At 39.7% G+C, this 17,340-nt stretch overlaps 1 protein-coding gene across 2 annotated transcripts in view; it reads left to right on the forward strand.

Annotated features, from left to right (window-relative positions):
* Positions 1-17,129, forward strand: part of ASB4 (ankyrin repeat and SOCS box containing 4) — a 54,481-nt gene extending 37,352 nt beyond the window's left edge. Inside the window, exons 3-6 of one of the 2 annotated variants that reach the window (XR_008549038.2) lie at positions 4,703-5,193; positions 13,336-13,449; positions 14,470-15,417; positions 16,479-17,129. Coding sequence is in view for 1 of the 2 variants with exons in the window: in XM_001170131.8 (XP_001170131.1) it covers positions 4,703-5,193; positions 13,336-13,449; positions 14,470-14,658 (794 nt within the window). In the remaining variant the exon portion in view is untranslated. Of the gene's footprint in view, positions 1-4,702; positions 5,194-13,335; positions 13,450-14,469 lie in introns of both variants that reach the window. The other variant, XM_001170131.8, reaches the window with a different exon arrangement.
* The last annotated feature ends 211 nt before the right edge of the window (positions 17,130-17,340 follow it).

Below are 17,340 nucleotides of genomic sequence, written 5' to 3' on the forward strand. Positions count from 1 at the left end.
CACCAAAATAAAATCCAGACGAATCAAATTTTAAACATTTTTTAAACATTTATAAAAACTAGATTATAATTAATCAAGATTGTTATGCAACTTCTGAAAGGAGTAGGACATTCTGGTACAAAGGAAAAGGCGAGGGAAAACTTGACAATTGAAAGTTAACATCACCGTGTTTAGGAAAAATCAAACTGGTTACAATGTTTATAGCAATTATGATAGCATAAGCTTATATCTTGATGAAGAGCTCATAAAAGTGCAAACAAAGCAGAACGATTTCACCTAATAAAGAGACAATGAACTAAATTTGGACAATTAACTAAAAAAGAAATACCATTAGTTAATAATTACAGAGAAAGTGTCTAAACTCTAATAATCAAATGAATTCGGATTTTAAAAAATAAGAATTTTCGCAAGAATTTCTCTTTAAGTGTGTAATATACTGCTTAGTGAGGTAAGTAGTCTTATGCGTCACAGAGAGAGATAAAAATATAACTTTTGGTGGTTATTAATAAAGACTCTTAACATAGTTCAAATGTTTCAGCTTAATAATTCTATTTTGGGGGAATTTATTCCAAGGAAATAATCCTAAAATTTACATACACAATTATTAATTGTAGCATTAATTTTAAGATCAAAATTTTGGAAAAAATCAGCACAGTAGGGTAAACTTACTCTAAGGAGTATGTAGTTATTTTAAATTATGTTTAAAATGACTATATAATTACATGGAAATGCTTATAAGGGTAATATAAAAGCACTGTTGGTCAGTAAAAATATTAACGTGTCTAACTTCATTGGTAATTAGGGAAACCATTCAAATGCAATGAGATATCACTCTGCAACCAACAAATTGGCTAAAATTAAATAGATGGAAAATACCAATGTTGATAAGGATGTAATACAATGAGAAACCCTCACCCATGGCTTATCAGAGTGTAAGCTGGTACAACTGCTTATTTGACAGTACTTAATGAAGTTGAAGATATGCATACCCAGTGACCCAGCAATTCCACTCATAGATGTAGAGCCCAGAGAAACCCCTGCACGTGAGCACCAGAGTACAAGAATGTGCAAGAATGCCCATGGCATCAGTGCTTGGGATAGCCTGACACGGGCAATGCCCATCTGCAGTTGAATGGATAAATTGTGGATTACTCGTGCTAAAAGACAGACATAATAAAATGAACAAATGAGAACTAAACAGCACAAGACAGATTATTTTCACCAATACAATATTGAGTGAAAGAAGCAAGTCAAAAGAATTTGTGTTTATGATTCCATTTATTCAAAGTTCAAAAATTGGAAAATGGAAGGATTTTCTGGGGCTAAGAGTGTCTAATTTCTTGACCAAGGATGTGATTAGAAGGTGATGGCTTTACAATAATTAAAAAAACTGTACATATATATTTTATACACTATGTAACGTATGTTATGTGTTATGGGTCGAATTGTGCGCCACCCCCCAAAACACACACACACAAAGATACGTTCAAGTTCCAACCTCCAATACCTCAGCACATGAATTTATTTGGAAATAAGGTTGCTGCAGATGCAATTACTTAAGTTATGTTAAAATCATACTAGAGTAAGGTTGTTCCCTATTGCAGTATGACTGGTGTTCTTATAAGATGACCATGTGGAGACACAAATGAGACAGTCAAGTATAATCGGGTCCCCAGAGACCCTCTAACCAGCCTGTGCACTGGGAGAATGGGATGGAGCTATGGAAGTTCCTGCCGTTTGCAGTGGGGAGCAGCCTGGCCTCTCCTTTTCCTGGGTGGTAACCTGGGATTCAGTCTGTGAGATGGGGGCCTGTTAACAGGAACCCCTCTTACTTTGCTGAGAGTCTTTTTCCTTTTTGCCAAATAAATTCTGTAACCACTCACCCTTCAAAGTGTCTGCGTGCCTAAATTAACCTGGTCATGTGACAAGAACCCAGATTTTCCTGCAACACAGAGACACAGAGAAAATGCCATGTGAAGGTGAAGGCAGAGACTAGAGTGATAGGTCTACAAGCCAAGAACTGCCAGCCATCACCAGAAGGTAGGAGAGAGGTCTGAGGCAGATTCTCCTCCAAAGTCTCTGGAAGAAACCAACCCTAGACACTTTAATTTTGGACTTCCAGTCTCCAGAGGTGTGGGAGAATAAATTTCGGTTGTTTTAAGCTACCCAGTGTGTGGTATTTTGTTAGGGCAGCTCTTGGAAACTAATACATTGTATTTTCACATTAAAAATATATTTCAAAGTTCCCAGGAGTTGATGTTTCTGGTCTCTAATTTATTGAATAAATCACAAAATCTAAAATAAAAAAGTAGCCAAATAATTGTACTTTATATATTTCCTGGAAAAGTTACACTGGCGACACAATTCAAGTATAAAAATAAGGAACTCCTATTCAGAAAAGGAAACCATGTAGCATATCTAGTTGCACCAACAGGTCAAAGATCAATCGTAAATGTCCAAGTACATTAAAAAATAAAGAATGTGGTTTGTTCCAAGTTGGCCTGTAAGAATTTCAACCTGACCCTTTGATTCTCTTCCTTACTGGAAATTCTCCAGCGTCTGAAGTGACCCTGCACATGGCTTCTGGGAAGACATTCTCATTCATTCCATTTCACTCCAGAGCAAAGACGAGCTGACCTGAAATAAGACCTGACCCAGAACTTCTCTAGGGCAGAATACTGATAAACACAGATGGCTTCGTGAAAGACCATCTTTGGTTACAATTCTGCCTTCTACAAGTTAGGAATACAGTCTCAGAGTTTACAGAGCAATGTACTCTTGGGTACCTTCCTTGGGGACTGAGTTTGTATAGGATATTGAGCATGCTTGTAGGAGTTTTGGCTTTCTCAAATATGTTCCATATGATCAGGAGACGCCATAAATAAGGGCACAAAGGAACAATACATGGTAAACGGATTTTTTTTAAAGCTAACAAAATGCAATGTTATCTTTCTAGTACTTTCTGGTTTTCATATAGTAAAACAGAGTAAACTACAGAAAAATTTTCCTTCAGAAAAGTAATATGAGGTGGAATAGAACAGTGATAAGGAATTTCGAAGCCAGTCTGTCTGTTTTCAAACCTTGGTTCAACAATGAGGAAGGGGTCCCCAGTGGGAGAGAGCCCCAGGTGGGGAAGAACAATGAACAGTTGTTCCGAGAAATGGGAAATCACAAGCAATGACTTCTTCCTGGCACAATGACCTTGTTCTGTGCGCACAATGACCTCCTTCAGCACAGCAGCTCCCCCCAGCACAACTCTATAAAACTTCGCTCCAGTTGCACCCTGCCTCTACACAGCCCCTTCTCTGCTGTGCTGCCGGTTGCAACCTTGCAACGCATTTTCATACTTTCTCGAATAAATCTGCCTTTCTTTACCTACAACTGTCTTGGTAAATTACTTTACCACCTGTGACACCGGCCCCAGCTAGTTGCACTCGTGAAAACTAGCTGGTTGTACTTTGGGCCAAGTATTAACCTCTCTGAGTACAAATTTCTTCATCCATAAAATTAGGATTAAAAACTGCACCCACTGCAAAGGATTACTTGGAAGATTCAATGAGGCAGTATATGAAAAGCATTTAGCCCAGATTGTTGCACATGGTTAAGTGCTTAATAAATACTAGTTACTAGCATAATAATAACAATAATAATAATAAGTCTGTACAGACTAATACTTGAAGTAGCTATAAAAAATTCCAGCAGCGCTGATATTAGAGTTGGCCCCCTAAGGGTCATTTGGTTCACCTCATTAAATTAGGCAGAGAAGGAAAATTTCAGCTTCTTGAGTTGACCACTCTCACACTTAACATTTCGAATTAGAAAAACAAAATTCACTTAAGTTTTCTAGTCTGTTAAATAAATGGGTTGGATTAAGTAATTCTAAGGAGCTTTCCAAGTACAAAAAATTCCTATTTCTAACATCCTTTGTCAACCATAAATCAAACATTTTGCAGTCTCTGAATCATTTTCTCTCTTTCAATGAGTATTTCTAATATACCAGCTTCTGCCCCTTTTGATGAAGAATATAACCTTTAGGCTAGTCTGGTGACTAAAGTCGTGTGTGTGTGTGCATGTGTGTGTGTGTGTGTGTGCATGCACAAGCATATGTGGTGGTGGTGGTGGTGCTGCGTTCCAAGAAAGCCTCACAGACTTGGGCAGCCCTAATACTGCAATTTCAGTCAAAGGGATGGGAAGTTTCCATACCACTAAAATTTACTTGCATCAAACTTTTAGGTTCATCTGCTATGAAAGAGAAGAAAAGTATTATTTTGTGGAATATTCTAAACAGTTGATTTTTAAAGAGTCAAGTGTTGTGACATAACATTTGTTTTTAATGATATTAGCAAATATCATTGTTATGTTGATTAAAAAGATTTAGTTGTAGAAATCTCTTGGGATTTCCAAATCCACCTGGGAGTAAGAAGTGAAATTCAAGCAACACTCCAGCATTCTGGCACAAATCCTTCCTTCTCCTCCCCTGGGTACCTTTGCCGGTTGTCCAGGAGATGGCACTGTTGCTTCAAGGGAATGGCCTCCACGAGGCCCAGGAAGAGAGCCTGGGGGCAAAGGGGTTGAGGGTTGGGGATAATATACGGCAGTTAGAAGTTAAAAGAGAAGCAGTGAGAAAAGTCTTGTTTAATGAACCTTAGGAATAATGACAAAACATGTTTAAATAATTGTCTTCCTCAATTTCCCTTTATAGGGGCGAATGTGAACATGAAGACCAACAACCAAGATGAGGAGACGCCCTTGCACACGGCTGCCCACTTCGGCCTTTCGGAGCTGGTGGCCTTCTACGTGGAACACGGGGCCATAGTGGACAGCGTGAATGCCCACATGGAGACCCCCCTGGCCATCGCCGCCTACTGGGCCCTCCGCTTTAAGGAGCAGGAGTACAGCACGGAGCACCACCTGGTCTGCCGCATGCTGCTTGACTACAAAGCCGAAGTCAATGCCCGGGATGACGACTTTAAATCTCCCCTCCACAAGGCAGCCTGGAACTGTGACCACGTGCTCATGCACATGATGCTGGAAGCTGGCGCCGAAGCCAATCTTATGGATATCAACGGCTGTGCTGCCATCCAGTACGTGCTGAAGGTCACCTCCGTGCGCCCTGCTGCCCAGCCTGAGATCTGCTACCAGCTCCTGTTGAACCATGGGGCGGCCCGAATATACCCTCCACAGTTCCACAAGGTGAGGCTCTGCCCAGTGGTCAGCAGGTTGAGGAAGATTCAAATGGCAGCCTTGTCTGAAATCTCCAAGTAACTCAAGCTTGCTTGAGGCTTGAGTCCTGGGCTAACTACCTCTGATCCTCTTTGACCTTCCATTACATACCTAATCCTAGCTGTCTCCTCATCTCATCCTAGTCTAGGTTTGCTTGAAATTGGGTGTGAGAGCTAGAATGAGAAAAAGAGTAGCAAATAATTTGTTTTGCCTTGTGTGAACACCAGTGCACTGGTGCCTTTCTGAGGGACTGAGGTAAGTCTGCCAGAAAGGTGAATAGTGTTAGACAGGCATACATTTGCCATCTTTTAAACAGAATGACTGATCTAAAGATGACTCAGCCTGCTTTGAAATTAGCTTGTAGCCATGAAAGGGCCACTCGATTTTCCAGTTTAATGAAAGCTAACGTTTATTAAGTACTAAAAATTATATTTATTATATATAATAAATAAGCACACTGTTATAAGCATTTTGTATGTCTTCATTTAATTCTTACAACAATCATACAAGGTATATATTATTATTGTCCCTATTTGACAGAGGAGGAAACTGAGGCACAGTTAAGTAACTTACCTGAGCTCCCACAGTGCCAGTGCCAGGATTCAACCTTAGATACTTTGGTTCCAGCATCTATTCTTATGATATCACACTGCACGGTTTTTCTTAACAACATTCATAATCTCAAACAGGCTGGTAGGGACCAGTTGCTACCAGTATTGATATGACTAAGACATGGGACGTATCCTCAAGAAGCTTAGAATCTAGCAGATGAGACAAGCAAATAAAGGGGTAATTTTAATATGCTGTGATAAATGACAAGGTAGAAGAATAATGAGTGCTACAGAAATATGGAAGAGAGTGAATTTTGCATAGTTTTATTGCTAGTAATTAATTTGGAGGCCAAAATGCATTTTACCTGAAAATAAATCAAGTAATACTATACTTAGGTTTCCCCCTTGCTCTAAAAATTTAATTAACAACAAGAAGAGTTTGAAGTATACAACAGCTGACTAATTAGGCCACAGAAAGCAAATTAACAGATGTTTTTCTGAATTCACAGCTTAAGTTCTACGTCTTACCTGGGTAAAATGTCAGGGACTTGTCTGAAGTCCTGCAGTGTGAGGCTTAGTTAGAAGAAAAGTTCTACTAGAGAATTTAAGGGTAGTGCCTTCAGTCAGGGCAGATTCCAGATGGACAAACCAGAGAACTTTCAAATGAAGATTTGATGGGTTCAGCAATCCTGTGATCTCAATAGGAATTTTCTCTTGGTTATCAGGATGCTAATGGAAGATTAACTAATTCTTTTTAAAAAAATTATATGTAAAGCCCAGAATGTCATGAATTTTCCAAAAGTTTTTTAGAGAACTACAAATGATTAAGATGAGGAATAGAATAAGAATAATGTTACAGTAACTGTCCTGTGTTGAGCTCTAAATAGGTTTTATACAGACTATTTCATTTTATTTTTATAATAGACTCTGAGGTGGTCACTGGCATTACTCACATTTAAAAGGTGATTAAGCTAAAGCTAATAGTGTTAATATATTTTCATAAAGTCACACAGAGTAAGTGTCAAGTTCACTCATTTGTTTATTTAACAAATATTTACTAAACACCTCCGAAGTGTCAGGTACTGTTCTATTTGCTGGAGGTAGAGGAATGAACCAAAGGCCTTCATGAAAGATACTTTCTAGTGGGAGACAGGAAACAAACAAAACAACAACCAAATAAATATACTCTGATATGTTAGGTGCTATGGAGAAAAAGCAGGGCAAAAAAAAAAAAAAAAAAAAAAAGAGAGAATGCCAGATTATGTGTGCTACTTTAAGTTGATTAGAAAAAATAAGGATGTGGGGGGCTGGGTGCGGTGGCTCACCCCTGTAATCCTAGCACTTTGGAGGCTGAGGCGGGCGGATTGCTTGAGTTCAGGAGTTCAAGGACAGACAGCCTGGGCAACACGGTGAAACCCTGTCTCTAATAAAATACAAAAAATTAGCTGGGTGTTGTGGCGTGCGCCTGTAGTCCCAGCTACTTGGGAGGCTGAGGCAGGAGAATGGCTTGAACCCAGGAGGCGGAGGTTGCAGTGAGCCGAGATTGTGCCACTGCACTTCACCCTGGGTGACAGAGCGAGACTCTGTCTCCAAAAGAAAAAATAAGGATGTGGAGGAACAAGCCATGCAAATACCTGATGGGGAGGTGGGGAGAGCATTCCAGGCCTAAGGAAAAGCAGGTTCAAGGGTCCTGAGGTAGGAGAGGGCTAAGCATGTTTGAGGGAGAGCAAGGAAGCCTCAGTGGCTGAAGTGGAGTGAGCAAGGGGAAGATAAATCCAAGAGGTATATATGTGGGTTGTTTGCAGACCATATATGTCGCCTTGTAAGCCGTGGGAATGTTCTTGGTGTTATACTCTGCATGGGAGAGGAAGTCACTGAAAGATTTTGAGTTGAGAAAAATAAAAGTCTGATTTATATTCTAAAACGGTCCTTTTGACTGCCTTTCAGAGAATAACTCTGAGTGGGGGGCTGGCAAAGTTGCAATAATTTAGATGAGAGATGAGGGTAGCTTAGATTCACAGTGGAAATAGTGAAGGTGGTAAGAATCATGGACTTTGGGGTCAAACTTGGATTCTGTCACTTACTTAAGAGTGTGATTAAATAAACTGCTGAAAGTTTCTGGGCCTCAGTTTCTTCCCCTGTTGAATGAGTATACCCTGAATTTATGCCTTGGCAATGCGATGCAGACTCAGTCCTTCCCCAGAAGGAAGTTATTCCTACTCATAGCACAACACAAATATGCTCAAAGCTCAGAGGATGGTGCCAAACATTTCTTTCCTCTTTCTCTTGGACTTCTTTCAGTCACTGCAGAGTCTCTTTCCCAGTTCCTCCCTTCAGTCCTATCCTACATCTATACACATCTCTCTCTTTGTTTACTTCCATCTTTTTTTCTTACCTACATCTTGCTAAGGGCTGGTCATTCTTCATGATGTTAGCTCTAGAAGACAAAAACATCTACCTCTATAATACATCTCACTTCACAAAGCATAATTTTCTGCATATTGTCGTTCAAAGACTACTTTCCCTCCAGCGAAAAGGATGGACAGGGACACAGGGCATGAAGGTGCCAGAGAAACATACTCTATCACTTTATCCATGAATAGTAATAGCCTTCTTGTAAGGCTGTTTTGATAATTAAATGAGATAGCATTTGAGAAGTGGTTAGCAGGGTGCCATGGGCATGGTAACCATTAAACAAATGATGGCTATGACTATTGCTATTCTTAAACATGTGTTGAGCAGGAGAATTGGTGCTCCTGGGCCTGCTTTACTATAGCAGTCTTCCCATCCAGGAGAGACAGTATGTGTGTGAGTCCCTGCCCAGAGACTAAATGTTGACTTGTATTCTGAAACTTGCTGTGGAATCGAGTAGTGGCATTCAACCCTAGTGTTCGCTTTTCTCCTCCTCTCAACATGTGCTCTTGGTCCAGCATAAGCATCTCCCCTGCTGGCTTTTCTTGGTAGCTTCACCAGCCTGTAAAGTAGGCATACAATTTTGTGTTCCAACCAACTTTGTCCATGGTTAGCATTTTCTTATTCAGTTGTTTTGCTCCTTTGAGTTCCTTTAGTTTGGCTGTATGCTAAAGACATTTAGGATAGAGTTGGCTACTGGTAGATGGCTGGTATTACAAACATTTTTGTTGCTACTCAACAGACTGTGTAGGAGAGCTGGCCCCCCTCCAAAGGAAAAGTAAAGAAAAACTATTCAATTTACTATGCAGATGCTTCAAAGTGATTTAGAACAACTACTCCACAGCCCGACTTTCCAAAGAGAAAGTCATCTTTACGACAAGTAAGTGACTGACTCATTTATCCAGAAGATAAAGTGATTCGTTCTTGTGTGGATGGGGAATTCAGTTTCCTTATTTACAAGGAACAAGGTCAGAGCTGAAGATGTTTTCTTCCAAATACAAAGCAAATTTGTAGAGGGTGTATTTCACTGAAAGCCAATGTGTAAATTACATAAGCGGGGGAAAAAAAGAATTATAGGGTCTGCAATTGCTTTCCAGGGTACAAAAGGACATTTGATTTTTTTTTCTCCCAGCGTAATTCAGAAGAAAGTGACACCCCAGGGAGCCAAGATTGGGTTTTCTTGTAGGGCAAGAAAGACATTTTTCTAGAGGAGGAAAAGGTAACACGAGGGTTTGGGAGAGGTAAGGATGATTTCTGCCATTGAACAATGCTGTATATGAAGCTAGGCAGTTCTCTTTGATCATTAAGTACCTTTCTGAACACATATATGTCAATATAAAAGAGTGGAAGTAGCTTGAGAATGTTTCTGCTGAAGTGGCTTACAGATGACGTTTGGATGAGAAGAGAGGCAGGGAGACTTACCTTGAATCTCTTTTTTAATAGATTGTGTATTAATCCATGCTTTTGGGGGTTGGATGGTGAGATGAGGTGTCTAAATCTCTCTCCAGTAGTCACCACAGTAGAAATAACTTTTTTGTCTAATTGTTCCTCCATGAAGGGAGAATAGAGATGCCAGAGACTCATCAAGGTGAGCTTACTGAACATCTTCTGTTTTCTGGGCTGGCAAGGTCAAAAGGAGGCTGTGGTTTCTCCCTTTGGGGTCCACATCAGTCTGCTGTCTCATGTTTCCTTTGTCTTATGTTTTCATGAGGAAAATGCTGCTAAAACAAAACTCCCGCTAATCTCTGTCCCTAACCTTCTCACTTCACTTAACAGATTGATGAGTTGGGAGGAGGAATTGACTTAGCTTGCTCAACCTTGGGTCTAGAGGATCCTTGAATTCTTTGTTCATTTATGTGGCAAGCTTCCAGTAATAAACTCTGTCTGCCAGGGAGAGGCCTGCAATTTTGGGTTATAAATTCAGTTTGGGGGTAGAATGTTAGAAGCTGTGTATGGCCCCCTAACTAAACATATGTAATCTATTTTATCAGTAATAAAGATGACATTCTGATCTCTGATTGTCATCTTCATTTCATTTTTTAATAGGTCCTACACTAAAAAGGGAAAATTACTTATTGGGCTTCTAACACTCTTCGTGCTGTGACACCAAGGGTCTTAAAGATGAGGACAGGGCAGCCCTAGCTACAACTTTTCGTTTATCCTTTATTTATCCCCCACAATCTGTTCCTTACCTGTTTCAGTCCACCCAACTCCCAGTGACTTGACCTTCTAATTCAATCTGCTGGTATTTAATCTGTCTTCATCTCTTGATCTTCATGACCCCCTTGATAATCTCACTTTGAATGCTTTCTTCATTTGGTATCTTTCACTCTGACATGTCTGGTGTTTTTTTGACTTTGGAGTCATGCAGACTTGAGTTTAAATCCTGACTCCACCATTTCCTAGCTAAAAGACCCAGAGGTTAAATTTTCTCAGCCTTTGGTCTTAAATCTCTGAAATGGGGATGAATATAGGACCAACCTCATAGGATTGTTCAACGGCTGAGCAAGTTAAAGTATATGAAGATTTAACACAGTCCCTTGCACATAGTAAGTCCTCGAAAAATGGTAGCTATTATTTTCCCTTCTTCCTCTCTCGTGCCTATTAGGATTTCTGAAGCTGTAGGTAATGATCCTCTATCTTTTCCATTTATACCCATTTAGACTGTCACTGAACTTCATGGCTTCTGCCAGCACATACTTTGATGACACATAATAACTCCATCTTAGCTTTCTAATGGGGAGCATCTATTGTGTACATTTTTTGCTGACATGAATGGCTGGGCGCGGTGGCTTACACCTGTAATCCCAGCACTTTCAGATGCCTAGGCAGGCAGATTACTGGAGGTCATAAATTCAACACCAGCCTTACCAACGTGGTGAAACCTCGTCTCTGCTAAAAATGCAAAAATTAGTCAGGAGTTGTGGCATGATTTGTAATCCCAGCTACTTGGGAGGTGAGGCAGGAGAATAGCTTGAACCCAGGAGGTGGAGGTTGCAGTGAGCTGAGATTGCACCATTGCACTCCAGCCTGGGCTAAAAACGTAAAACTCCATTAAAAAAAAAAAAAAGATGAACTATCCTCCTCCTCATTATCTGTCCATCCCAGATTAGTATGTTCCTTATTTCTGTCAATCAGTGGCAACTCTGTTTGTCCTCTATCTCTGGCTTCCAAGTTGTATTCTTTCTTCCTCCTATCTGATTAGTATTAAGCCCTATACTTGTTTCTTCTCCCAGCTTCAGCCACCCCTCCTTCCCAGCACTAGCCCTGATGCCAGCCTAGGAGCCGGTTGGTGCACTTCCCATTAGCCTCCCCTCCACTCTCTGCCCTCGATGCACTTGTCTTCTCCTCTGTGGGTTGCTGATGGTGCTCAAGGAGCACCTGATGATCTTTATGTTAGTCTTTTATTATTTACTGACTTATATTGCTCTCTAACTCTTTGAAATTATTTGTGTCTTTTCTCTTCAACTAGGTTGTACACTCCTTAAAGACAAAAAACAGGTCATAAATCTCCCAGAATTACTGTCATAGTACTAAACCCAGTGCTCAATAAAGGCTTCTTAATGGAATGGATAGGTTGAATATCATCCCTTCTCGTTAAGAGTGTATAATAGCCTCTTCTTGCCTGTCAAGTCAATCCCAAGCTCTTCAGGCTGACTTCCAGATGTGCTGCCAGCTGGCTTCATCTTACCAGTCTGACCTTTAGCCCTGCCCTGACTCCATCCAGGTTGGCCTCTTTACTGTCAACACACACAGACACACTCACTCACACACACACATGCACATGCACATGCACACACATGCGCACACTCTTAGTTGGATATTAAGATCATAACCTTTCTGTCTCTGTTTTATCTGTGATCCCAAGACATTAGGTCTTTACCACCCTACACTGAAAAAGGCAATGCTAGACCACCTATGAGGAAGGTTGTCGAGCAACACATTTCCCTATGGAGAGAAAGTCGGTTTTGTGATCTTTTGCTCAACAATAATAGGTTGAGGTTGATATGGTCTGGGAAATTAGGAAGAAATGTCTTTGGAGAAAGTTGTTTAAGTGCAGAGGCATGCCTCTCTTCTAATGCCTCACCTAACACCAAGTGAAAGGGGCTTTAGGAGGACCCCTCAGAAAGGTTGATTTATGTTCTCCGAAGTTTCATGGGAAAAATGGAACTGATACGAAACTCATGATGAACAAATTTAGAAGAGCAGATCTGTGGCTGGAGCTGCTTGTTGGGTGGCAATGGAAAGAAAGATGATTAAACTGGGAGTCAGGAATGCCTTTTACTGGCCACACCAAAAGTTGGTTAAGTGTATAAACATCCATGTAGTTTAATCTAAATGTTAAACCTAAATCTTTCTATCTCCTAAAGGAAATTCTGGCCATCTTGACTAAGCTTTCAAGTATTTTTGGTTGGTTAATAAACTATTAAACAGAGTGTGCTAAGAGCTAACTGAATTTCATGTCATCTTTCATTTGTTAATGAAAGGTAAAATACCAATAAGTGTGGTTTAGTACATGACACCAGCCCTCTGCAGGTATTGGACTGGGAAGATAACTTGGCTCAACTTGCATGTTACTCTGTAGTTTACTTTACCTCGTGGTCACCAGTGAATCTAAGTTGATTGACTAACATTGAATTTTTTGATAAAACGTTCTGTAGAGCTGGAAGAGTTTCCCAGGCAGCTGGAAATGTATTCTGTGTCCAGTCTGTCTCAAAATTGCTTCAATTATGTACAAAGGCAAAGTAATTCTTCAATTCTCATCTTCTTTGTTAGTGCCTCTTTTTCACTTGCTCGTGGAAGGTGAAAGAAATTGGTTTGATTTTATTAATCTATCTATTTGCCATGGTGGCAGCGTACTGGAATACTCAAAGGCGTGAGACTTCTCAAAATCGTTTTAGCATTCCAGGGAGCTTAATAGGTCTGTGGGTTCTGGTTTTTTTTCACAGATTGGGTCTTGATATGTTGCCCAAGATAGCTTTGAACTCTTGGGCTCAAGCAATCCTCCTGCCTCAGTCTCCCAAGTAGCTGGGATTACAGGCACATGCTACCATGCCCACTGGTCTGTGAATTCTTGATGTCTCTGTGAGCAGAATGAATGAACCATATATGTGCATCAAACAGATGAAACTCTGTGCTTCCTCTGCAGGTGATACAGGCCTGCCATTCTTGTCCTAAAGCAATTGAAGTTGTAGTCAATGCCTATGAACACATCAGATGGAACACAAAGTGGAGAAGAGCTATCCCCGATGATGACTTGGAGGTAAATAATCGATTCCCTTCTAATAGTTTTCACTATCAAGTACTTCCAGACTGCTCTAGAAGTACAGAAAATTGTAACAAAAAAGTTGGTTTTGAGAATGCCTTTAAAGCGTACTCAAATGCAATGAGACAAAGGGTTATAAAATGCAGGTTTGAGAGTTAATATTTCCATCAAATATGTGGCATTAAGGAGTGTCTTGGGGAATTCCCCCATTTATGGGCAAGTTGAATTAAGTATATAAAGGTGGCAGTTTTCCTTTCTTCTCATTAATTTAGATGAGTTAAATGATAACATTTGGAATTGCTTATATAGCATTTTTACCAGAATATTAAAGCGTTTTGTGTAGATTATTTCATTTACTTTTAAATATTGTGAAGTGACTATTAGGCAGGAAAGAGTTTTAAAAACCCTGTCTTGGGTCCTACAGAAAGCCATTGGCAGAGTCAAGTTCTCACTTGCAGACTTTCAGACTTTGCTACCAATGTATACCAGTCCTTCCCACTGAACACCCTTGGTTCTTGGTTTTAGATGTCAAAGTCTGTCTGTAACACATGGAGAGGTATCAGGCACAGGGTGCAAAGTTCACTGGGCTTGGAGGTCTGTGGCTTAGGTGTACTCTTATTCTGCTACTTATTGGCTGTGTTACTTTTAAAAGTCACCTAACTTGAGTGAGCTGCATTAATCCTTCACTTCCATTAAATATCTGAATATATGCATCACACCAAGCACATAATGTGTTTAAAATTGCTATTTTGGTTTAGATTCATCCAGGCACTTCACACATGCATATTTTATCTTATCTCCTGGGTTCTGAATTGTAGAATGTTATTTCCCCTCCCCTTTCCTTGTATACCACCGCCTCACTGCTCCCATTTCAATATTGCGTTTAATTTTTGCCTCACCAATAGAGACCCTAGGAAGCTGCCATTACGTATAGAGGTTAGTTGCAGCATTGCTGATTTTTATTGATGTAAACTGTGGGGCCTTGCTAACTTTAATTTGTCTTGCCTTCCTTTTCAGAAACACTGGGATTTTTACCACTCTCTCTTTACTGTGTGCTGTAACTCTCCAAGGACTCTCATGCACTTATCGAGATGTGCCATTAGAAGAACATTACACAACAGATGCCATAGAGCAATTCCTTTGCTTTCCCTCCCATTGTCATTGAAAAAGTACTTGCTTTTAGAGCCAGAGGGAATTATTTATTAAGCCTTATGAGACAGCAGTTCCCAATCCTAGGTATTTAAGTGGACTCGCTGGGTAGACACAGTTTGCCTAAATAAAATGGTACTTGGGTTGATTATAACACTTCAGGGATTTCAAAACACTTTACAAACACTGTCATTAATCCTAGAATATCATGGTATGGGGAAATAAAGAAGAAGTAAAGTTAAGGAATTTTCAAAGACAAGGATGTATTCAGAATGTACTGATAGAACAGTAATAACTAATATGTATAGTGTTCTTACTAAGTACCTGAAATATTTTTGTAAAACTTCTTATATCTTATCTCATCTGAAATGGGACCCAGGTTTTCTTCCAACCAATATAATTCTGTGCCTTATCAGTAATATGTTTACATTCTCATTCAAATGGCCATATAGCAGGCTTTGCAATTGGCCTCTTAAACTTGATGTCTTCCCCCATTACCCCTTAGCAGTAATTACTGTCACTAGTTTTGCAAACTCCTACTCCCCAAAACAAGCTACTCAAGTTTATTTCAGTGATGAAGGCATATGAGCATAGTCAAAACAAGGAGATCTTGGAGTCAAATTAGAAATGAGAAAGAAACATCAGTCCAGTTAATAGTCAAGAATGGACATTTGAACCGGACATCACTGAGCCAGAGACTGGAGATGCAAAGATGAGTCCCGTGTGACTCCTGCCTTCCAGGATCTCACCATTTAGCAGAGGATCCAGACATACACACAGCTAACTGCAATATAAAGTGACGGGGCAAGAGTACAGGTGCAGACTCACTTTTAATGCTTATCTTTCAAAGTTGTGTTTCTGACATGAAGTGTGATTTTTCTTTTAAGCATGAAGTTAAAGAGTGAAGGGGTTATGTAAAGTAGAGGGATCTCCTGCTCTTGTTAGGGTATTTTTAAGGTTTTTTCTAGATAATGTGTCATTTTGATATGGTTTCTTGGTTAGTATTAATACTTTCCCAGACTCCTTGAGAAAAATATTGCACACTCAATGGCTCCAGTGCATGTGAAAAGGAAGCACAGGAAAATGGGGGAAAGAAAGTGTGTGAGGGGACCTAGTTGACTACTTCGGTCTTTTTATGTAGCAGACTGACATTTCATAGCATTGTAGCTAAGAGATAAGGAGCACTTTGCTAGTGACAGTGGGCTACGAAAAGTAAATGGAGAGACTTTTTGAAAATGGTAAAAGTTTGAGAAACTTGGGAAGATTAGTGTGTTAATCAGGCTTGCTAGTTAGTGGATTGCAGAAAGAAAAATGTAGGTGATTAAGCTCTGGGCCCTGTGGTTTATGAGGTCAATTTTGCTTCACTTTTTTTTTGTTCTTGCTAATCACTTTTAGATAAGCTCATCGCTCTTAGCATCATTTTTTAGAGGTTAAAGCAGAAGTAAATTGCAAACAAATCTGTCAGTTGTGAGCAGATTTCTTTTATGTGTGTGGTTCTCCATCATATTTAACTTTGGATGCTGGAGTGTTGAATAGAGATGATGTCAGATATTCCAATAGGCTATCATTTAATGTTAACTGGCGATCACCTAACTGGTTAATCTCAGTTGAGACTGTGCTTCTGAACTGGGATTGTCTTACTCCCAGGGCTGTGTAAGAAAAGTCATAGGTGGATACAATAATCTCTTTTAAGTATCAGTTTTACTCAGATATTTTCGTGGAGATATTTTGTACTAAAACAAGATCTATATCATGGAATAGAATGCTGAATTTGTATGAATTATTCACATAAAGCTTGATCTTTCAAAAAATAGTTTGCTTGCAGCAAGTGGTATTAGAACACATCCTAAAACAGAATGAAATGATGTCTTTTGCAGCAACTTGGATGGAGCTGGAGGCCATTATTCTAAGTGAAGTAACTCAGGAATGGAAAGTGAAATACCATATGTTCTCACTTATAAGTGGGAGCTAAGCAATGAAGATGCAAAGACATCCAGAGTGTTATAATGGACTATGGGGACTTGCAAGGGGAAGCTTGAGAGTGGGGTGAGGGATAAAAGACTACGTATTGGGTACAGTGTACACTGCTCCAGTGATGGGTGCACTAAAATCTCAAAATTCACCACTAAAGAATTTATCCATGTAACCAAAAACCACCTGTACCCCCAAAACTACTGAAATCTTAAAATAGTAATAATTAACAAAGTAAAACAAGATCACACCCTGGAACAATTGGAGGATTGCTTGCTGCCCTGCATCTTAAGGTGTATTCTAGCAGCAAAGCTTGTGATGCACTGACTTGGGGCAAGTAAAACTGATGCTGAGGACAAAGGGAGAAGATGTTCCTCGCCCAGGGAAATGAAAACTTTTCTTATTCACCTTGCTTGTGCTTAAACACTTATGTTCATCTAGTGTAGAATACATGGCTACTTGTTTGTAATTTTTTTATTGGTGGAATTAAAGTGATTTTTCCTTATCTTTGAACTTTTATTTAGAGAACTTAAATAAAGCTCTTCTGTCTCCTTTCATCTTTGTGTTTACTTACCAATAAGACTCTTTTTCCTAACCCCGCTTTGACTTTTCAGCAATGACACTGAAGAACTCTACACATTTCATTGCTTTTATCAACAGTTAAAAAGAAAAAGAGAATCAGGGATTGTGCCTGTAAATAAATAATGTTTTCAAAAGAAAGTAAAGGGTAACTGTGGCCAAAACACAAATACAATGCAGCCTCTTGCT

The sequence above is a fragment of the Pan troglodytes genome, chromosome 6 (assembly GCF_028858775.2).
Source record: "Pan troglodytes isolate AG18354 chromosome 6, NHGRI_mPanTro3-v2.0_pri, whole genome shotgun sequence".
In the NCBI taxonomy this organism is placed as follows: Eukaryota; Metazoa; Chordata; class Mammalia; order Primates; family Hominidae; genus Pan; species Pan troglodytes.